This window comes from Patagioenas fasciata, chromosome Z (genome assembly GCF_037038585.1).
Source record: "Patagioenas fasciata isolate bPatFas1 chromosome Z, bPatFas1.hap1, whole genome shotgun sequence".
NCBI classification, from domain to species: Eukaryota; Metazoa; Chordata; class Aves; order Columbiformes; family Columbidae; genus Patagioenas; species Patagioenas fasciata.
The window spans coordinates 43,964,273-43,988,305 of NC_092560.1; the positions used below are offsets into that span (position 1 = coordinate 43,964,273).

General features: G+C 39.3%; 1 protein-coding gene across 4 annotated transcripts in view; it reads right to left on the reverse strand.

Moving 5' to 3' along the window:
* The window catches only part of LOC136114905 (polycomb group RING finger protein 3), a 111,514-nt gene that overhangs the window by 38,388 nt on the left and 49,093 nt on the right, over positions 1-24,033 (reverse strand). For 2 of the 4 annotated variants that reach the window (XM_071801912.1, XM_065860618.2), the window contains 2 exons: positions 23,270-23,350; positions 15,782-21,225 (listed from right to left, as the gene is read on the reverse strand). In XM_071801912.1, the coding sequence (XP_071658013.1) occupies positions 21,178-21,225; positions 23,270-23,350 (129 nt within the window). In that variant the 3' untranslated portion in view covers positions 15,782-21,177. Of the gene's footprint in view, positions 1-15,781; positions 21,226-23,269; positions 23,351-24,033 lie in introns of those variants that run through there. The other 2 variants (XM_071801911.1, XM_071801910.1) reach the window with 1 other exon arrangement.

Sequence of the window (24,033 nt, forward strand, 5' to 3'; positions counted from 1 at the left end):
CCATATCTACAACTTTCTTTATTCATTGCCTCAAAAATCTAACAAGATTCTTCATAAAACAGGGGTTTCACAGTCCTGAGGCTACTAAGTTAAACAAAAATTCTGTTCTAATGTGTTTGAAACAGAAACTGTGCCTTCACACATTAAAAAGAAAAAAAAAAAGAAAAAGAAAAAAAAAAAAAAACAAAACCACAAGCCAGAACTTCTTTCTCCACTCCAGTATAAAAAAAAAAATCTCGACAGTAGCTGTGAGATTCACATCAGTTTATTCAGATATGAGCACAGGTCTCTGACACCCTGAGGAAGTCTGTGCTGTCCATAGGAGCAGGTCAGCCTGGACCGAGGGCAAGAAAAGTCCACCACAGAGTAGTCAGCAGTGACATGAGCCTTTGATTTCTGATAAACTGAAGACTTGGTGGAAGCAGGGGAAAGGGATTCAGACAGTTTTGTTATTTGCTATAGTTGTGGAACCTGTTTTTAAACTCCCCTCTGTGCAGCAAAACTCAAGAAGATTTCCTTTTTTTTCTAGATTTCTTTGTTCTGCAAAATCCATTTTTCGCTTAAGAGGTTTTTGTTCTCACAGCAGAATGGGGATATATTCCTTAGGACAAATGACATGGTGTATTTATATACACCAAGCAATAGACAATACAACTATGTTTACCAGAATACTCTAAATTGCTGAGTGACATACATTTGGATTTCTGTTGCACATTGAAGTCACAAAGCAGAGGCCAGACCTTTGCAGCAAACACAGGCAGCTTTAGTATTGTTCTGTAAGGCACCTGCTGACACACAGATCTCACAGTTGGCCTTCTATCACAGCACCCACAGACAAGGCCATACAGAAACCCAACAGCACCCTGAGCCTGGAAACCAGGAGAGCACATGAGGTGTCAGACTTTGAGAAGGTACCCTGTCCTTCACAAGACTTCACTGAATTGCAGAGGTAATGAAGTGGGATACACCTTGCTCAACTGTGCATGGGAGCTGGAGACACAAATACTGGTCATATAATGTATACCAAACCAGGACCATCCATTCTCAAAGGTCTGACTGCTTAGAAGAACATTTTACATTATAGATCCAGATTTTCATCTTTCCTCACTTTACTGGTACAAGCATTGACAATTCATAAAATCATAGACTCATGTCTTCGGCTAGAAGGGATTCCCAGGGATCATCAACTCCAACTCCTGTCCCTGCATAGGACAACCCCAAAATTCACACCATGTGTCTGAGGGCACTGTTCAAATGCTTCTTAAATACTGTCAGGCTTGGGCCAATGACTACCTACTTGGGGAGTCTGATCCAATGTTCCATAACCCTCTAGTTGAAGAATCTTTTCCTAATATCCAACCTAAACCTCCCCTTGCATATCTTCCTGCCATTGTCTTGGGTCCTATCATTGGTCACCAGAGAGAAGACACCAGCACCTGCCCCTCTGTAAGACACTGAGAGGGTAATGTCTCAAACATTGTAGAAAAACCAGTTCAGCAACATCCAGCCACAGAAGATGGGACATCCCTAGAAGCAGGAGGCAGGAAATTGTGAATTTACATTGTGATTAAATATCAATGACAAGCTAAGAGCCACAGACAAAGGCTGACTGGCTGATACAGGAGGTGGGGGACATGTTGGAGGACACATAGCTTCATGTTCTGATAGGCCCAGCATGGCACTAAGGACGAAGACCCTCGACACTTCAAGGTGGTCCAAGACCCTTCAGAACTCTTCCCTCCTTCACAGTCACTGCCCAGTGACACCTGCACAAAAGATCAAAGATTATGCAAGCAGGTAATCCAAGGGACTATTAAAAACCCACCTTCACAAGCACTGACATTGCATCCACAACCTGAGGACTACTCTCCTCACAATGCTCACCACAGGAACTGAACCAGACACCACAGGACAATGCACACTGCTGGATCGAAGACTACAAACCCCATCCTACACATTGTGGAGCCATAAGGGTGGTGAAATCTCTCTCTCTCTTTACTGTATTTCTAATCCTTTGCTTTCCTTTTTGTAAGTAAAATAATAACGTAAGGTTTGCAGCCCCACATGTGCTGGCAAACTTTTTATGTTTACCAATTGAACCTAGATAACAAAATTCCTTCTGCCAACAAATCATTTGCCATTTGGGCCAAGCTGCAAAATAAAAGTCTTTCATTTATGGACCTCAAGTATTCTGTATACTCTTTTCCAATCAAGGGGACTGATGAATCTTAGTTACCTCTCCCCCCACACACACCTCTGAGCAGGACGTGACAACATGGCATAAGGCAGACCCATCCAAAACATAAAATTCAGGGGAAAAAAGAAAAAAAAAATCATTGCCAGTGATGGGGGTGAGACAGAATCTCCTCAGACCCTGATGACTGGTACAAGCCTCAAGGAAGACCAATGGCAGATCAATGGATAATTGCATCAACTAGCCAAAGGGTAAGTACTAAAGAACTAGTCCCATGGAGTCAGTCAGCCAAAGACAAGGGTTGGAATGAACAGAGGATCCCAGAGAAGAATAAATATGCCCCAAAAAAGTTGTCAGCCTGCATCCTGTAGTTAAAGCTCAATTGCTGTCATGATTGCCACAAAGACTTCTTAAGAAAACAGGTTTATAATTATCTTTGTTATAAAAATGTTTGTAACTTAATTTTGGTAGCAAATTCACTTTTCCTTTTGAAATGTGTGTGTGCAGAGGCTGGTGGTTTCTTTTTTCCTATTTTCAGTCCACAGTTTATCTTTAGATCTAACCTCTTGTTCTGAGCCATGAGGGGAAAAAAATATAGCAGTGAAAATTCCCACAGAGCAGAAAAAGCATGAAGTTGCAGAACACCAGTTCTTGAGGAAGACACAGATTGACCTCAACCCTTCCTCAAGTCCCCACAAGATGACCTGTCTAACTTTGCCTGTGGCACTGTTTTAGCACCCTCTCCTTCCCCACACTGCTACAGCCCTGCCCTTTAGAAGACTTCCTCCCTGACACTATTTCCGTCTGTTCCCGAGATCACTACAGGTTGCTGCAATGTGCAAAATCCCCATAGCAGGCAGGTCAGCTCAAACATTGCCTAAGATCACCATAACTGCATAGATCATTGGAAACTAGCAAAGTACATTAGAAAATGTGATTGTTTAGAAAACACTGCAACATCAAAACACCCCTTAGCGACACAGGGAAAGATGGAAATATTTCACAGAAAGAAGACCAAAAAAAGAAATGTGCTTTACATAAAACCCATTTAAGTGCTTCTGTGTACAATTGATGTCACTGCTGATCAACTAAGCTGTTTATATTACAATGGGGGGATAAAAAAGAAGGGGGAAAAAAAAAAAAAAAAGAGATTTAAACCAACTGGAGTTTAGCTTGATTCCAGGGTAATATCATGGACACAAGAAGTTTCTCATTTTTGCTTCCTTAGTCTATAATTTCAAAAAACATTTTTCATAAGGAGAGTAATGCCTCTTAGTTTACAGTGCAACAGGCAGTTACACATTTTTCAGGGCAACAGATGTTGGCACTAGAATGCTAGACTGCATTGTTTAAAATTTGAATATGCATAACTGCTCTAAATTGCAACCTGCTTGGGCATGTTCAAACCCAGAAACTGCATCAAGAGCCACGTATTGTTACATGGCTAAGAAACTCAAGTGGCTGTGAAGCACTTACCCAGCATGGTTTGAAAGAAGCAACACTGGCTAGGGGTGGAAGAAAGTATGCACCACATATGGATTGTGATTACCCAAGTCCTTTCAATTGGAAAAGCAGCAACTTTCACACTCTCAGCTCTTTCACAAAGGTACTGCCCAGATGATAAAGTTAGTGAACTCATTTCCACCTTCGCACACACCGACTTTAAGCCTTTATAAGCACAGGGGCTTGGCAGTGTAGCAACTGCTGATTGTAAGCTGCATGTCTTTCCTCTAACATGTTGACTGGGAAACAGCTGCATGAGTGGAGTAACCTATTCCTCTCCCTCCTCACTAAAAGATCACACACAGTCCTCACAGGCAACCAGCATGGGAAGCTGTCTTCTAAAGGGCAGCTCCTAGGGAATGCAATCCCAAAAGAACAAAAACCTGCAGAGAAGCAGCATCCCTTTTCTTGTAATTTAGCACCCTAAGATGCCAAATTCCACTGCTGTGCTGCCAGAACAGAAAAACAATCAACTTAGTCATCTTCTAACTGAGGAAAATTCTGCCAGAGGAGACAGATTGAAGAAAAGCGTTTGCAAACACTGTTTTTCTAGCAGAGGGACATCTATTTCTCCAGTCATGTTCTCAACACAAATTTTTCCCATTTATACATATGTCATGATACAGAAAGGATCGTGATTGAAGGTAATCGATCACTAAGGTCAGAATTAAGGCACAACCGAGGTCAAATGGCAGGAAGATACCAAAACTTTATTGTATCATTTAACTCAATTTGAGAGAAGGAGAGAGCAAGAGAGTCACCACTTTGGATGCAGCAACATCACCTACGACCATTGTTCTCTTACCTTGGAGAGTGGTGGGGGGCAGGGCAGTGTCACTTGTGATATATAAAGGGTGAGTGTCACGAGGATGGAGCCAGGCTCTTCTCAGTGACAACCAATGATAGGACAAGGGGTAATGGGTTCAAACTGGAACACAAGAGGTTCCACTTAAATTTGAGAAGAAACTTCTCGGTAAGGGCAACAGAACACTGAAACAGGCTGCCCAGGGAGGTTGTGGAGTCTCCTACTCTGAAGACATTCAAAACCCGCCTGGATGCCTTCCTGTGTAACCTCATCTAGGTGTTCCTGCTCCTGCAGGGGGATTGGACTAGATGATCTTTCGAGGTCCCTCCCAATCCCTAACATTCTGTGATTCTGTGATTCTGTGTGCCTGTCATCAGCTTTCATAGTCTTTGCCTGGGTGAGGATCTTCACCTGTTACTATGTCTGCACTCTTCATGACACATTGTTACATTGTGCATGGGCAGAGCTGCCAGTAGCTCAGGTAGCTGTTCCCACCATGACCACACCACACGTTGTTGCAGTCCACGCAACGCTGCACCATATATGCTGCTCTTCCAGCGCATACGCTAAGCAGGGGTAGGGGTTGCCAGGAGCATCCCCTCCTGCTTTGGGCAGATGCCTTCTTGTCCTTGTTCCATTGTAGCAGAAAGCAGGGACTGCTGCTCTTTCCACCGAGTCCAATGTGTATCAACTTAACGCTTGAGAAATTAAGTCCATCAGAACATTACAACATATATAGCTGAAAAGATTTTTTCTTTTTAAACAGTTCCCCAACTATTTTTCTCCAAGTGGGATAAGACATGGGATGGCCCAAAATAGCAGCATCTTTCTCCATTGGTGAACTCCTACTCCATAAAACTCTTGTATAGATACAGGTTTTGCCCTTTCTTTGGCTTTCCTCCTATGGTTTCAAAGGTTCCCAATTTCCATTTGACTAAAGCATGGAAGAGGACAGAGGCATTTTTTTCCTGAGTATTAGATGGTGCATCTTTGAAAGGACTTCATAATCCTCTTCTCCCAATTTACAAAATGCACTTGCTGGTGCACGCACCGCACCAGTTTTTCTTTATGATCTCTTTTCACCTCTGCAGTATTTGTCCTTTGTGTCATAACAGGACACAGAGGCTGCTCTATACTGCCCACACACACACTGCAAGAAGAGGCACAATAAGGCCATTCTGAGTTACATACCTGCTAACTTGAACCAACAGTAGAGCACAGCACACCACCATTCTCAAAACAAGGGAGATGAAGATACATGCCAAATCAAGTGCATTTCTACATCTTTTTCCAAGGTGTCATAGAGCTTTCTCATGGGGTGTGAGGGGGGAGGTAATAGAAGCTGTGAACCTGACTACCATCACAGAGGTGCTTAGAAAAAACTGTGATTCAGCTTATTGATTCTTGAAGACTCGGGAACTGCAAAGGAGCAGATGCTGTCACGAAAAGGCTGTGACTGTGAATTCATCAGCAGCACCACTAACCATCTAACATCTTTAGAGAAACTGAACTCTACCAAGTAAGAATGGTCTAGTACCTAAAAATTCATATGTTGATCCCTAAGTATGTCTTCTGGGGGAGGGAGCAGAATCTTCATATATCTGCACATGCACACTGGCCATTCGATGAATATATATAGGAAAGATTTATGGTGCTGTTACAGATCTTTTTCAGTCACCTAGAGGAAAATGCTTACATTACTATGAAACCAATGCTGCTGAAAACTGAACAGAAAATTACGGAATCGGTGATAACAGCTTTGGAGAGGAGGAAATTAACAATATTACATTTTACAGCTTTGGAAGCCTTTATGATCTGGAGACAAGGTTACCATTTTTCTATTATATCAACATGGAAGTGATCACAATGTGTTGAACATTAAATGCATCTCTAGGCCGTAAGCTTTTCAAGTTAGGAACCATTACTTTCTCCTATCTGTATAGCATGTAGTATAATGAAGCCTTCACTCTAGTAGTAACACGTAAAATGAAATCTTTCTGCTATTACTACTGATGATTGCACTACGCATTTGCCAATTTCTGTTCTTTGAGAAAAGTTTAATGTCACATTCATGGGCCAAGAATGGTACAGAACGGTTTTGCACAAGATGTACTGCTTTCTGAGCAGCAACTGCTGGAAGCAGCCCACGGTGACAAGAACAACTGAAGCAGTCTTAGGGACAATTGGATGAGCACCTATGATGGGCAAAGGTGAATATAAAAAAATACTCTTGATGCGACTCTACAATTAACAGCCAAGTCACATCTCCCAAGCATGTGTTTGCTTGTGCACAGAGAGAGAATTAGCTATACAAACACAATCTTGCACTGCCATTGATCATTTTCTCTATCTGCCATCGTTCTTCACTATCAAACACCACCACAACTGGGGATAAATATCCTTACCACTATGAGTCTATCATCAATTCTTATCCGCCAAAGGAACTGACTTTAATTGAGACCTAATAAATATAACCTGGCTGCTTGCTTTTATGCTGCTGCTTCTCTTATTTACAAATCATTAACAAGGAGATGAAATTCTCATTTCTCCACTTTCTGCATTAGTTTAGCCAAATGTCAGACTACGCATACCTGTGTATCCTTCCCCCAAAAACCAGCATTCTGTCACTAGTTCTTCCATTTTTTTTAAACATCTTTTAATTCCTCACTCAAATTTCTTCATGCAACCTTTGTCTTTGCCCTTTTTCCACTCATAGCAGAGAACTGACTGCTCTTCTGTTGCTTTTTTTGTCCAAAGCTCTAAAGGACAATGGAGAGATTTCGTAGGTGCTTCTCTCTCTATTTTTGCTTTCCAGCACATTCCCAGGTAAATCTACACGTATCTGGCCTGGTTAACATGTCCAGATTCTCCTGCTGATGGGAACCTCTCTAAAGACCATCAGGTCACCAACAGCCAGAGCCATGAGATCTGGGGAGCCACAGACCTACAAGTGTGCTGTCTGTACTAGGTGAACTAGCAGAAAGTCTTCTAGAAGACCAGAGCTGGCAGGTACATGGATAAATCAGAGATAATGAGGACAGGCCATTGTGATGTTAGCGAAGAAAAGCTATGCCTTACAAACCTATTAGTGTTCTTAGGGTGGCTTGGCAAACATGTCAGCTTGAAAACATTTTGATGGCTTTCATCATAGCCCTCAGGAGACATGAATCATCCATGGGATAACAGGTTAAATTCCTCATACAGACTTAAGCAAATGGTTAAAAGGCAAGAGATAAAGAGCAGGAGAAAGCAGTAATTTTTTTCCAACAGAAGAAAATCTCCAGGGAGGTGTGCATTAGTCAGCTTTGTTGTTCAATACAACCTCAAATAAGCTGTAAAAGGTCAGGAGAGAAGCAGGGAGGCCAGAGACTTCACTAGCCTTATCAGAGTCATCCACACAAGAGCCAACTTTGCATAAGTATCTGGTAATAATGAGTGACTAGGCAATAAAACAGCTGATAAAATTCCATGTAGATATGCATAAAGTGATGCACATGGTGGGGGGAAGAAACGCCATTGATTTCACATATAAAATTATGGTGTCTGAGCTAATCATAATCATATAGGAGTGAGATCTTCAGTGATGATACATCAAAAACATCAGGTCAGTGCTCAGCAGTAGTCAAAACCATCACATATTCAGAATTATTACAAAAGGGGTAGAAGGTATTGGAGAGAATATAATCATTATCTTCCTGTATAAATGAATAGAACTTGAATACTCTATGCATATTTTTTTGGCACCGAAGAAAATATAATGGATTTACAAAAGGCAGCAAGAGGAATGATTACATATCTGAGACAGCTTCTGCCTAAGGAAAAATTGTTGGAATGGGGGGAACATCTTATAATATGGGCTGCATAGTGTCCTGATTCAGAACAAAGAAAGGGAGAGCTATATGAAATGACAGGAAGCTCAGAGTGACTAGGACATAGTGTTTCAACTGTCTCCTCTGGTAAAAAGTTGGGGACAGATGAATCTCTATGTTATAAATTCAAAGCAAATGACTTTTCAAACAACATGTAGTTCATCTGTGTGACTCCCTGCTACAGGATGCTAGAGGTTTGCACAAGTTCAAAAAGAAACATGGAGAAATTAATGGATAAAAGTCTGTCCAGGGCAGATCTGCCATCTGCAAGAGTCCAGAGGACAGTGGTAGGAAAGAATCGTGCTTCACCCATTCTTACACATGCTTCTTGGCATCAGCTGCTGATCAGGACACTCAGCCAGGTCAGTTGAACTTAACTTCTTAGGCTCTTATGCTGACAAAACAGTAAAGTTTCTATAGGAGCAAAGCGCTACCATCCTAAGCAACCGGACAGGGGTTTTGGATCTGTCAGAGCCCATCAGCAAGTTCCAAATGGTTCTGCTTGTTCTTACGTCCTACCTGAAGCTGAACTTGAAATTGTTTTAACTGGTGGAGAAGCACAAGTTGCAATAATTCACTATAATTATAGGCCTATAGTTAGATAAGTATTTAACTATATTCTAACTATAGACTATAACTTGCTTCTCTGATCTGTTAAAAGCTGTCATTGTGTTTATTCCTTATGCATCAGCACAGCACAGTATCTTAGAGAAGGGGGCACAGAATATTAAGGAAACAGAGCTAATAACTGGAGGAAGGAGGAGTTTACAGGGTTAAATAACTTGGGTAAAACTAACATCATTCTTCACAGCATGTTTTCTAGGCTGTGTGCAAACCTATCTAATTATAGATTATAATTATAAAGCCCAGCATGCTGGAATAGTAGCACCTGCCAAAATCAGTAATGTCAAAAGGTGGACATAATTAAAGACAATATAATTATAACCCTGTCAAGAATTTGCTCTGGCACACTGTACTAAACAACTCAGAGCAGAGCTGTTCCAGTGGGTTCATCAGCATCCTAATAAAGCTACATCAGTGGGTTCATCAACATCCTAACTAAGCGACAGACATTTTCTAAGGTTTATAATTACTGCCACCAACTAATGCTATTTTCCTCTTGTTCACTTTTTCTTCTAAAGAAAAAAAAGTGCTCTGTTCTATTTAACCTCAAAGTACACAGGTTCCATGTCTTATGAGTAATTTCTGGTTGTAGTCTGACCACAAATCAAACTATCTTACTCCTCATTCAGCACTCCATTTCTACTAGAAGTTCTTCCACTTCAATTTTTTCAGTTTATGTCAGACACAGGCTTAAAGCAGAAGTGGATGCTATGAGCACCTGAAGTCTTTAGAGGTCTATCTCTTTTATTTCCATTTTCAGGTGTCCTTTATGCTGCCTAGTGTTAGTGATGATGCACCAATCATAGCATATATTATCCTATCAGGAGGGGTACATCTAGCTGAACCAGTAAAATTTCCTTTTCTGCCTCTCACAGCTTCTACCTTCCAGAGGTGGGAGGGAAGCACATTCAGGCAGGTCTCATCAGTGCAATAACATGAAATTCACTGACCAGATGGAACAGTCACAAACCTGCACAGCCCAAATAATGAGAGATCTTCTGAAGACCTCCTGCAGAGTAATCACTAAAATATCTAGTTATTTACCTTCATCCGTAACACTGCCCTGCACAAACACATTGTGCAATGAATCTGAGGGATCAGACTGCTGTGTTAGGGTCCTTGTCAGGGAGGGGAAAATGTTTGCCTGATTTTGCTTATTAAAATTCTCTCCTGTTGATATGGCTATCATGATTTCCAAGTAACCTTCTGTCCAACCCCTCTTGCGTATACCCAGGAGAGCCACCCCAAGCAGCCCTCTCCAACTTCTTAGTGTCAGGAGACTTAGAGAAGCAGAACAGAGCTGCTGGTGACTAGCCAAAATGTTTACAAGAGCAATCATACACTTTGAGGCTCCAGCTGTTAGGCTGCATACCAAGCATCATTCCAAGTTACATTGCTATGAACTTTACTTTTCAACTGTGATGTAATCTGTCACCCATCAAGGCAGAGAAGCAGGCAGGCAGGGCCTTTCAACAGCTTCCTCAGATACCTCTTCCCAGCTTCTGGCTCCAAGGCTGCTCCTGCAGACCTGAGGAATACCAGTGGCAGCCATTTCTCCATAAGTTGGAAAGGGCTGCTTCTGTAGAAGGTATTAATTAGCATCTTACAACATCGTCAGTAGGGGGGTGGGAGACGGCAGGAAGCAGGGGAAGGTGAAAGCCAGTCAGAGCTCAGCGCAGGGTTAGTGTCCAACCCTTTGTCCCCCAGCCTGCAGATCTTGGAAGCATTTCATTCTGTACCACCCCAAAGGGACAAAGTTTGGTTGCTGTGTGTGACAAAGCATCTGTGGATTCAGAACAAAGAAGCAATTCATGTTTTAACACAGCTGAATCGAAGGGATGTTCCTCCCCAACTCTCCCCAAGACTTTTCTGTCTCCACTGGGGCCAGTTTCCCTGGCCAGAGCTTGTGACATACCCAGCTGTACCTGCAGCAAGGCTCCTCTGTAAAGTGAAAACAACCTTGCTGTCTTTCTGGAGATGGAAAAAGAGAGTGCTGGCATGCCTCACTGCAGAGTGTTGAAGGTTTGGCTGTGCTGCTCAGCCAACACTGATGTCATTGAATTGGTCTCTTAGCCAAAAGCCATGTTGGAATTTCAGATGCTCCTAGGCAAGGATCCATCTAGTAATAGCCAGCAAAGCATGAAATATGTATAAAATTTCAATGAGAGCCACCTCACATTAGTAGATCTATCTGTAAAATTCGTACTCTTTTAAAGGGAACTTACACACAGATGTGTGACAGGGATATCACTTCCACACAATTTTTAAATTTAGTCTATCATGATAATACCCTCTCTCTTTCCCCAGCAGAGAGCTGTCAACAGCACTTGTCCCCTGAAATGCTCACTGTGACCAATTTTTTTACTGTTTCTCTGGTGAGGAAACAAGGCTCTGAACAAAAGCACTCAAAATTCTTCACTAGTTCTTACTGAGTGCGCAAAATTAGTAAATAGTGGTTATTTCAGCCCTAAATCAGTCTGATGGTTAAAAGCAGAAAATATTTGTCCTTCCCATCTCTGAGCTTCTTTCTTTGTCTCTTGCTCACACTGACATGCAGAGAAGTTCCACGGACAATCCATTCTATTGCAAATTCTATACAAGAACACAGAACTGAAAGCAAACACTATTCCTAGCCAGAGAAAACCATTTTATTTCTGTGTCTGTGAAGGCTATGTTTAATTTCAAAGTCAATTGTAACTTCCTGTAAAAAACCAGATACTGCCATTCATTTTGTAGAGCTTGGCAGTACAAAAAAAATTATCTATTCTGATACTCAATTTTTTGAAGGTATGTAACAGTAATAAATTATAAAGAATTAAGAAAAACAAATTAAAATATGTAGCGGTACTTTTCCCTGTACAAAATCACACGCATGACTTCTCAAGGCGCTAAAATGTTTGGTTAAAAACCAATTCACTTATCAAACCACTTGCAGAAAACTCATTTTAGCAGTAATTTCAAGGTGGAATCTGGCTCTCCTGGGGCAACTGCAATTCACTTTTTTGACCTGACATTTAAAAGCAGATTAAGCAAAGCAAAGGCATAGAAATACACTGAAGAAGACGGCTGGGAGATGTGCAGTGACATTCTCTGCATTAGTAAGCAGTGAGACACGGACTTGTACTCTCAAAAAAAAGTAAGTACACAATGACTTTGCAGGAAAGATTAATTAATTGTATTTAGCATTGAATTAACAAATATTTTAGTATATCTCATATCATTACAGAATAGACATTTTCTGAGTATTTATAAAGTGGGATTTTTCTTTTATCAGCAACCCAAATTACATTACTGCAGTTTGACTTTCAGGCTGTGGTCTGCAAAATTAAGTAGTGGAATTTAAGTGAGGAGTGAAATTGTTGGTCCATGCTAAAATAGTTCTGCTAATGTATTTTCAGTAATTTTGCCAGCTGGACCAGTTCTTAGTATAAATCAGAGGTAATAAAGGCAACTGGCCGCTGTCACAGAAGTCACAAAGCCCTCTGGAAAAAAGAATTGAGGTCTTGCAGTGTAAACCGAGGAAGCAGTGGACACAGTTGGCTCTCCCGCAGCAAGGTGAGGGAAACGACCACCCAGAGCAGAGCGTTTTGATTTCCCCTTTAAAAAGCGTTCACGTCCACTTTCTTCATTGGAAGGGGCTGGTTAGGGGTAGACAGTACTGCAATTTTGTTAGAGGTGAATTTTACGGTGGCCCCACGTGGCTGCTGAGGGCGAGAGGTATAATGTAGGTGAAGCAGAGTCTTGTGAGAAAGTAATTTTGTTCTGGCTCTGAGGGGAAAGTCTGGTACTGCAGGATTTCCCCAGGACTGGATGAGGTAATTCCTTTATAACAACATTGCCAGGATCAGAACTTCTGTGCGCTGAGAATGAGTCATCTAAAGTAGGTTGCATGGGAGTGAAAAGTTAAGCGTGAGTCACTCCACTACCATTACATATATTTAATTAAATCTCTCCCAAGAGAAGGTATGAGGATTCTCATGAGAACTGCAAGGGATGGATATGTAGCAAGATAGACTGAAGATTTTGAAATAACTATAAGTTAAGCTAATAACTAAAAGATGAATGTTTAACTTTCTCTCTTTGGATCACTTTTTTGCTTAATAAAAGGTGTTCGATTTAATAAAAAGGTGAAGGATCATTTTTTTTGAAGACGCAATATATTACTCAGAGATGCTTATATCATTTACTTTCTCTTAATTTAAAAAACAGCTATAGGGTGTCAAAATAAATACGCGCTTACTAGCTCAGCTAGGAAACTCTCAGTTGCAGCTAATAGTGGCCAGTCAGGGAATACAGAAGAAATAGTAACACTTAAACTGTTTGGATGACAAGCTATCCATTTCAGCTGCCTTTCTAAAACAAACTTATATGCAATTTTTTTGATCAATCAGCCCATGCTAATATTACAACAGATATGAATGAACAAAATGCACTAAAAAAAGATCAGAAAATGTGTACATGCCAGAGATTTATCAGAGTCATTAGGACTGATTTAGCTGTCTACCTCTACACAATTGGAGAACAATGCTAACCAGCATGCACAGAGACATAAGGAAATCTATCAGCAAGGCCAGTGCACATAGAGACATCCCAGGTTACTTCTGCTAGAGATTCTGACTGATGCACCTCAAGTCTCTGCAGCCACAGCTTGAAAAACACAGTCTGAACGGAATAAAGATGAAAATATGTAATGACAATGGAGTTTTACTCAGCCTTCCACTAGCATGCACCTGCCACCTGGCCAGGCAGGGTCTAGAAGTCTCTGCACAGTGATGTTGGCTGCTGATGGCACCAAGCTGCTGGGCAACTGCACAGGCACTCAAATCAAAGGCCTGTTTTCTTCTGAAAACCTGAAGTAGCCACATGTCAGTTGGCTTATCAAAGCACAGTATTGCCTAGAGTATAGCTGTCTAAAAGACAAGGCAAAGGGAGGAAAGGAAGAATGGACAATTCCTTTTGCAATTTAGCTAACTTTGGTAACTTCAAAACAGTGCTGCTGTAAGTGACCTCAGAGTCACTAAGAAAAGTAGCAGGTGACTCCACAATTCACAAGCTGTGTCAAACTACTGGTGCCTTCCCTCCAGCAGGCATGTATTAGCTATTTATCATCAAGCTACGGGGAGAGTTGGTTCTCTGCTAAACAGTTCTGGTTAGAATCAAGCTGGCTTGGAGCTTGTTGCCTGCCTAGACTTTTGGGGTGCTCCCACGGCAGTTTCTCATGCTGGTATTTAAATTGATACAAACGGTTATCACCCATCTATACAAAAGTGTGGTGCAACAACCCTATCATTGCAAAAATGTGCAGGCTTATGATAAGGAGAGGAGAAAGTTAAGTATTGAGCAATCAGCTAACTAGAAGTATTAGGAGGGAGATATCTATTTTGCATAAACCACAACTTGAACTTCAGTGACCTTTCATCCAATGTGCATGCTTAATTGCCTTATACATATTAACTTCTCTACCCTGCCTAGAGCGAGATATAATGAACATACAACACATGTAAATCCATGTTCTGTGTGGTAGGTAATTGGCAGGTGTGTTGGAAAGTTGTAAACTCAACCTCAACTACTTCAGCCAATGGGGAGAGGAGGAATCTTGCAGCCAGGAGACGAGGAAATGTGTTTTTAATCCTTCTGTGCGTTGAGAGACCCTGTGGGGACCTGCCTTGGGGACTCCTTGATGCCCCTAATGGACTCTCCTTTTATTTGAATAAAGTGACTTCTTCTATTCCCGTCTCCTTTTCTGAACATTTACCTCTAGTGAGGCAAATTTTGATACAAAATGAATCTAGTAAGTGGCAAATGCCTAATGTCCTCAGGACAATTATACATTGATACTATCAGTGCAAGTAAGAAACATGTGTATGAATAAACCCCTAACTTCAAACCAGCCCATTGTTTTTGGCAGTTTCTAACAATCCAATAGCAGGAATACAATCCCTTCCTGCCTTCTAAATATGCATAGAGCAGTTCACAAGCTATAAATTTGCATTACAGCATGGAGTAACTGCAAGGAACTCGAACTACTGTAGCATCTGCTTTGCAACTTTATTATATCGACTACGCATTTCAATTATTTTTACCCTAAAAACTCCCCCATACCTTTGACCTGCTATTAACATAAATCTCGAGGATTTTGAAGGAAAAAAAAAACAAAACAAAACCTTGTCAAGTTACAAAGAAGACAAGCACCAATGTTTGCCAGATACCACAACAGACCAATTTTTTCAAAGGCAAAATGTATTCAGTTCATTAATCAAAGCATCCCCTAAGAGACCATTTTTCCCCACTAGCAGCTCACCAAAGTAAAAGAAAATAATAAAATAAAATAAAAGCAGAATATGTGTGAATATGTTTTTCAATTTGCCATGTGTCTAAGTGAACATCTGTATTCCAGAATGCTGAAGTTGGCCCTTGCACATCAACATCACCAGGTAAGGGTAAGATTAAAAGTAACACATACAAGCCAGGTTAAGTAATTTTCCGTCCACAGATATATAAAGACATCAGGGCAACTGTGTTTCTCCTCTTGGTAGCTGAAATGATTTCATTTATTAACTGCGGTTCCTTGAAACATACTTTGTCACAGACATACTGCCATTCTGTGCAGTGGAGTAATACTTTGAGCCATGCTTGTGTTTTGAGTAAAAGGCTGATTATGACAATGCAAATACCACACCATCACTGTTTCAGTCACACTGTGTTTCTTCAGCACTGTGATATTTTGATGGCTAGTTCCTTATGTTCTTGGAGAAAAATGGGACAATAACTTCCAGCGTGGCAGTATTTCAGTTATTCTGCTTTTATTAACAAGCATATAATATTAATTGGCAAAACACTGGATACAAGCTTCACTATCATAAAATCAAAACATTAAGCAATAATCCCAAAAGGCTTATTCAGACAAAACTAGCCACCAATAGTACAAAAATTACACAGCAACACAAAGCATAAAAAATTGTAAACTTTCAAATGAACCTAATCCAAAAATATGGTCTTACACTGTGACAGTTCCAGGATCTTTATTATGCCACATAAAAGGATAAAGGCTTAGTGGTTGCATTGGCTTATTGTCCCTTAATCATAAAATAATCTTGTTGCAGAAGAACAAAGCCTCCTTTTGTTGAGATAAATCACTTGAATTCAAGATTCTATTAAGCCAATGCTTTGAGTTTCAAATAGAAATTTAAAAACAAACAAACAAACAACAACAACAACAACAAAAAAACAAAACCCAAAACAAAACAACAAAACAAAACTGGAACATCAGTATTTGAGAGTCAGGGTCCCTCCTTCAGCCACACCTAACCATTCACATGAATGATCCTACTGGTTTGTATAAACCATCCAGGTTATCAGTAAAGTTATCAATGTAGTTGTTCACAGAATTGGACATTTAGCTCCTACCCTACCACTAGGATCTGGGCAGGTCATTGAGGCTTTGGAAGATTTCCAAGAAGCCGTAAAGATGATCAAACATAGATCAAATATCAGGACCAGCGTTTTAACTTTTATATAAATAAATCATAACTCCACAGTAAGACACTACTGCTCATTTGCCACAAGACACAAGTTCCTAGAAAGTGTACTGATTGCAAGTTTTGATTAAAGCAGAGATTGAAGCATTGTTCCGTGTTCCTTAATGCTGTTATCTCTGTATCTTTTTACTGCAATAACAGATCTCAAGATCCTAGTTCAGTTAATTATATCTTACGTAGAGATTCTATTGTATAGGACAATTTTTTGCCCTGTTAACAACATTAGACAGACTAATGGAAGGTTGCAGGAACATTTCCAGTGAAAGATCCAAACTGAAGTGATTACCTGAGGAAATACAGAAACTAGATTTTTCTGCACAAAATGCATTTTAAGTACTTATTAAGATTCATCTTGCTGATGTGCAAACAGGTTGGCTTTTTCCTATTATATTTAGTTCAATGCTATAAAATACACTAGTTGTATGGTTATATTTATCATGCAGTAGAAAAAAAAAAACCACCTTGATGAATCTCCTAGGACTAACTATGTTGTTATAAAGACAATAAGAGCCAGATAAGCTTTCAAAGGCTCATAGCCTATTGGAAAATAAACCAGCACCATCATAGTTGTAGTCTGATACTTCCTGTGGTCCCATATCCCCAGAGGTGACAGTGTTGTGTATACTGTTGCACAACCAATACAAATATTCCCAGGTTTGATGGTACATAAATATACGAGACATAACAATGGCACAAAACATTTTCAGATAGGCTGCAAGCCTTGACAATTGCTTCCACAATTCACATTAAGGTTTCTTGCAAGATCATGTATTTTGAAGTATCGTTGGCAGATAGTTCTTGTACTTACACAAACTAAAATCCCACACTTCACTCTTAAGATTAAAAAGGAGTAAATCAAAAAACAACACCCCCAAATAATAGCTCCAAATAAAACCCCATTCAAAGAAGTGAGAAAAGCCATCTACATTCCTTTTAAGTTTAATGGTAAGTAGATGCCACATTTACAATTTAAACATATGCTTAATTAATGCATGTTTCAAATCTATTGCACAAAAGCATAAGTAATGCTCTTTATCCATATAAAACAAAAACATACAAATAAAAGCTACTCAAGCTCAATGTAAAAGGAAGAAGCTTGTAAAAACATCTTACAATTTCATTTTATACGCCCGTAAATAAAGCTGGACCACTGAAACCAAAAATACTTGGATGGTAAAATAAGACAGAAGGCTACAAATAGAATAAATAATTTTATAAAGATAAAATTTAAACCCCCAAATCTTATTTAAATTCAATATTATATATCTATCTGAATTCTCTATTTTTAATGAAACTATATTAATGAGGCTCGCAGCCTGGGTGATTCAGTCTCATTGCTGCTGAGGATAATGCAACAAGATACATCTTTACTGCAATTATTCACCAGCGTAAGCAATTGTGAAAACCTACTTCACAGTAATGGCATCTTCACGAAAGCCGAAATGAACTAACACGATCTCACAAAGACTAACATATCTATGCTGAGTCCAACTTTTTGTCCAACTTAGAACAGTATCAGGATTATTTTACACAATATAATCTTGATATAAATTAACTGTCTCTTAAGCTTCACAGAAGTGAAACAAGGATCTGACCCAAAGGACCTCACTCTGACCTTAATTCAACTGCATTATAGTCTTTTAGTAAGGCTAAAGGAAACAAAAATATGGTCCAGACACAGTCACATCCCTCCTGAGGGAAACAGTTTCTGTAGCTAAGATCTTGCGACGTGATTCAGAAAAATAACTGGTGGTTTTGTATTTGTTTGGATTTGACTCCTTTTGTTGTGTTGTCTTTTGTGTGCCTGTTTGTTTGTTTGTTTTACTGGTAAGGTTTTATCAGACTAAACATTGCAAAAGCAGTTACACACAAATATTAGAAAAAAAAAATTGTAGGTATTAATACTGTCTTGGATTTATGTATCCATATAGGTATGGATATATACGGATAGCACCATAACAAATTCAAGTGATTCTAAAGATGGTTATAAACTTATATTTTCTGTACTGCAGATTGTTACAGTAAGAGACAGATTTGAAAGGCTTTTGAATTTGTGTGTTCGTAACTAATGTCTCGGTTGCACAAGTACACAGGGAAGTACTAAAATCCTAATGCACTTTAACAGTACTGCATCAGTATCTAGTCATACAAAAAGTTTCTGCAGTACACACCTTCTGAGGTAGACAGATCTCACACACACACATATATATATATATATTTGGGTTTGTGTATATATATATATATATGTGTGTGTGTATAGATATATATATATAAATATATACATATATATATATATATATATATCTCCTGACCAAGGTGGTTAATCAGATTGCTGTCTGGCAGCTTCAGTTTCATGCCTACATCAGGTACAGCCAGTGTCTGTTTACTCAGGGTGCACAGAGGGTTAACAATAACAGCCCTGTTCATACTCTCAGTGCCTCAGTGCCTAGAGCAAGTCCCTTATTTATACTAGGACAGTAACAAGTACATTAACAGCTCCAGAAGGGCCTAGTATGTCAGTGTACACATCCATACCACCTGCATTCACTGCTTCATGAAAAGATAATAAAAATGGTAGATGCAGAATCTCATTTATTCTCTTCTGCCAGTTCAAGTAATTTGAAAGACAGGAAAAAAAAAAAAAAAGCTAAAATACATATATCTGAGTCCACAAACAGTAAGACAAAACCAAAGCCAAGCTTGATTCCATTGCTTGTATGCATGCACACACACTCCCCCTCCCACAAACCCAGCCACCTGGCCTCGCTGTGGAGCTGTGCCTAACCCAAACATTGAAATGCAGCATCTGCACTTTTTGGTCTTTGTGAGGCCCTTCTTTCCATTTCTACATTTTAGTAGGCTCCCTTTTATTCTCTGCTTGCATACTTTTTTATTTCCTTCACGTTCACATCTATGACTGCAATTAAAAATGAAGAACCCTGTTTTCAAAAGGTAAACACAAGTTGTATCATCCCTTCTGAAACAGCACAGCTGAGAAAGGAGGACTGAAGAATTTAAAGTAGGAAATTATGGGACACATGCTAAGGAATGCTGTACTTTGAAAGCCCAAGAAGAGGAAGAGGATTTAAAATGCTTGGATAAACCTCTTGCAGTATCAGCTTCCTGTTATCAAGTAATACTTTATAGCACAAGAGGGGAAGGAACACAGCTAGAGGAAGCAGGGCAGTTACAGGAAAACTTGTTTTCTTATCCAAACACAATTTATATAAAAACAACAGGGTTTAATAATAGGAATAGCCACTAGCATTTTCAGAAAGTTAACTATTTCCAGCTGCCAATAATATGGCAAAGCTTGTTTTCAGTGACTTGACACCTGTGCTAGACAAATACTCTCGCAATCATACTATATATGGTATATTGTATACAGTTTGCAGAAATCACTTTCAACTATTGTTTTTAAAAAGTCAATTTCAAAAACCCTTACAAAAAGTGCAGCGAACCCTGCTAAGTGCTACTGAGGGTGTATTCTATAACATATGTAGTTATGTGCGTGTATAGATGTAAACACATACATGCATACATATTACCTTGCATCCATTAGGAGTGATGCAAGTAAAGTTATCATTTAAGTCCAGAAGGTGCTAAAATAATCTCATCTGACCACTGCCCGCCTCCCCCTCACCCCGCCAAAAGACAGCTAGGAATTGCACTACAGAAAATGCTACAGTTTCATAAGAAAACAGGTAAAGGAAATACAAAGCTGCTCATAATGATCTCAGGAATTTTTAATCACTGAAATGAAAAATTGTGCAGTATCACCCAAAGTTGCCCAAGTGCAGTGTTTCAATAGCTAGTGAGAGAAAATTCTCTCTAGATTAAAAAATGATTTCTGCAAGATTTCTACATAAGAAATGTTTATTTTTTTAAAATTTCACACATCTAGAACTTTGAGTATTTGTCATTATTTGGTGCAATCTATGCCAGAGCAAAATATCAGGGCACATTAAAATCGACTGCAATTATTTCTGTTAATCTTACCAAATCAATGTGCATGGTGACTATCAAAACTTTACTGAAACACAAAGTGAAGAAGAGTAATAACAGGGCAAAAATTACAAACTCATTGGCTTCCCAGATTTTCAGAAATTTTCAATGCAGCATAATAAATTATTACCGGTCACTATATCATTATGTATGTTCAATGCCCTATAGAATAATATGAAAAAAAAACAATGCAATCAGGCATACTATATAAGACAACACCACTTAGCAAAAATATATTTTTTAAAGATTCAGATTGTGAAAAGTAGCTAAATGCAACTTGGTGTCAAAAGCAACATTTTAAAATCATCTCACAACATTCTAACTTATTTCTGTGTAACTGTAAGAGAGAAATCAGGCTGAGCTACATGGAACTGTGAAGTGTTTTCAGTATCTGTAAACTTAGTGCTTGTTGAGTTGCGACTTCTTTCTTCCATACAAAAAAAGTATAAATATTTTATGTCCAAAAATCTAGGTAACACATCCCTAGAAGAAATTTTCAGAAGGACAGTCCGCTATGAAAGCACTACGGTCTTCCGAAATTATTCAGCTGGTTTGTGTCATGTGATTAGTGATGCACTAAGAAGGTGCCAGATGATAGTCTCTGCAAAAAACTCTGTCCAGAAGGACAATAAAGTTGTCTTACAGCAAGTCCATTTTGGGTCTGTAATGTAGCAGTAGAGGTGCTTTCTGCAACACAAAAATACCAGATAAGAAACAAAACCAGAACTAACTTCTTCAGTAAACAACACTTTTATTTCATAAACTAAAGCTTAAAGTAACTATCAGGGTAGCTATCTGACATGTCAAAATTTCACCAAGACAAAGAAATTATGTAATTTCATCTGCGGAGTTCAAACGACAGATGAAAAATCCTCTCCATTTTGTCTCGGGAGCTGATGAGTTTTACCAGATCTGTTTAACTTGGAAAACCCATCCCTAGTAAGAGAGAAATTACAAACAGGTAAACTTCTCATATCCACAATTTCCTGCACCAAGGTGTTCTGTGTCTCCTCTTGTTTGTTCTGGACCTCCCACCTCTCAGTTTCGTTTTACATCCCCTACCTCTTTCACTTGAGAAGGCAGTTAGCAGTTCCATTTTCTGTGTGACTTAATATTTCATAGATTTCCATGATAAAGGTGAACAGTAGACTTGTACAGATGCACATCAATTTGATGCTCTTGTTTGGTTCACTTTCAGCCATCCATCCTTCACACCAAATCCCTAACATTTGCTTTGTATCCTTTTATGTTTACCTACATTGAACTTAAGGTGCTCATTAAACATCTGTCACTCAGAACTGTAAAGGCTTGCTTTAATCCTTTGTCATCAGTCTTCACTATCCTAAATAACCACAATGTTGTCAGTGTGCTGTTACTGCACTAATCAAATCCCTTTCCAGGTCATTCAGGAACATTACATGAAACTGATTCCAGTAAGAGTCCACTTGTGACCTCTCTGCAGTTCAAAGACTGACCTTTGACTTCTATCCTGTGACTCTTATGCAAGGCAATTATTTTTCTACACATAGACTGAAAAATGCGGCTCTACTCCCACGTGCACCTCTTCTAGATACGCATCAAAAGCCAGCAAGTGGTTCTACCTCAGTGTGCATTGTAAGCTTAGACTGTGTTCCTTGTCCATTATGAATACTAACTCCTAGTTCAAATATCCCCAAATACATATACACTGACTCTCTAGGTGTGACGTGCCTCTGAAGTGTCCAGTTTTGCATTTCATTCTTACACTCACTTAACTTGAGCTACCATTATTAATGTAATAACTAATACTCAGAATGAATGCCCTACTGTTTACTATTCGGTTTCCAGGAAGTTTAAATAAACCACAATAAGCAAGTAAAAGACATACTCAAATATTTTTAATCAGTCTTGCTTATGCCTACTAAATGTTGCTAGAAGTTTCCTTAATTAAGGCAGACAAGCATTGCAATTACTGCCTTTCCTTTAGAAAACAGCCTTCTTGAGTTACAGAAGAGAACTGTGTTGAATATGTCTGCCTTTTCTGCATCACAATCTATTTCCTTACGTATGTCAATTAAAGGTAGTTTTACTTGAGGTAGCTAAAAATAATCACAGAATGTTAGGGATTGGAAGGGACCTCGAAAGATCATCTAGTCCAACCCCCCTGCCAGAACAGGAACACCTAGATGAGGTTATACAGGAATGTGTCCAGGGGAGTTTTGAATGTCGCCAGAGAAGGAGACTCCACAACCTCCCTGGGCAGCCTGTTCAGTGTTCTGTCACCCTCACTGTGAAGAAGTTTCTTCTCATATTTAATTGGAACCTCTTGTGTTCCAGTTTGTATCCACTGCCCCTTGTCTTATCATTGGTTGTCTCTGAGAAAAGCCTGGCTCCATCCTCGTGACACTCACCTTTTATATATTTATAAACATTATTGAGATCACCCCTCAGTTTCCTCTTCTGCAGGCTAAAGAGACCCACCTCCCTCAGCCTTTCCTCGTAATGGAGATAATTTCTTTTGGCTTCCACTTCCTTTGCCAGACTTGAAAACAATTTGACAATCAATGCAGTTTTCACTTCTCATTTTCTTGGAAACAAATTAATACTTGGTATTCAGGGATGCTGTATTAGATATTTATTAGAGTGTCTTTCTATTGAGTTTGCAGTTACTGCAGTATAGTTCCAAATCATGCCTATTTATAAACGTTTTATTTGGCCACTTCATGGTTTACTTTGAACCACTGTGTCATACCTTAAATCTCCATCTAGTAACGACTACAAACTTGAGCGTGTGGTCCTTGCCAAGAATCTCTTCATTGCATAATATGTCCAGCTGACAAAACAAAGGTAACAGTTAAATCATTGGGACACAGTATATGAAACGTATTTCAGATAATATTACAAATGTTTTACAAGATTGTTTTCCTCTGCAGACACTGGAACCATTCATGTTGTAGTTGCTCTGCACACAAAAAAAGTACCAGGAAAGAAAAGCAAATCTATTTTCTCAACATGAAGTGCTGAAAGACCATGCCTGTGCCTACCTAGGAAATATGGCATGAACTGGACTTAAATGTTTGATTTAGCTTCCCAAGCAGTACTAATGCCCTTTCCTGAATGCTTTACAGGCTTTTAAAAATGTCCAATAAAATAATGAAGGGGACAGAATTCACAAATCTCAAAGACGGTTGTTATTTAATATACTATGATTTTTTTTTACCTAATGTCAGCCAAGTGGCTGGTACAAGGATACTTTTTTTCAAAAAAACCCTGTCTGCAACCTCCCTTAAATACTGTATTTATGAATTTTTTTTTTTTCCAGATATTCAACATCTAGTTTTATTTTTCTGTCTCAGTATTTAAAGATCTGGATATTAGAAACACTGAGGTTTAACCATAAATACATGAGGATCATATGACTACTAACAGCTGATCTGCAACAGCTGAACATGAACTAAAACAGGGTACATGCATGAAACAGTAAGTTCTACCATGGTGGCTTATATTAAAGATGAC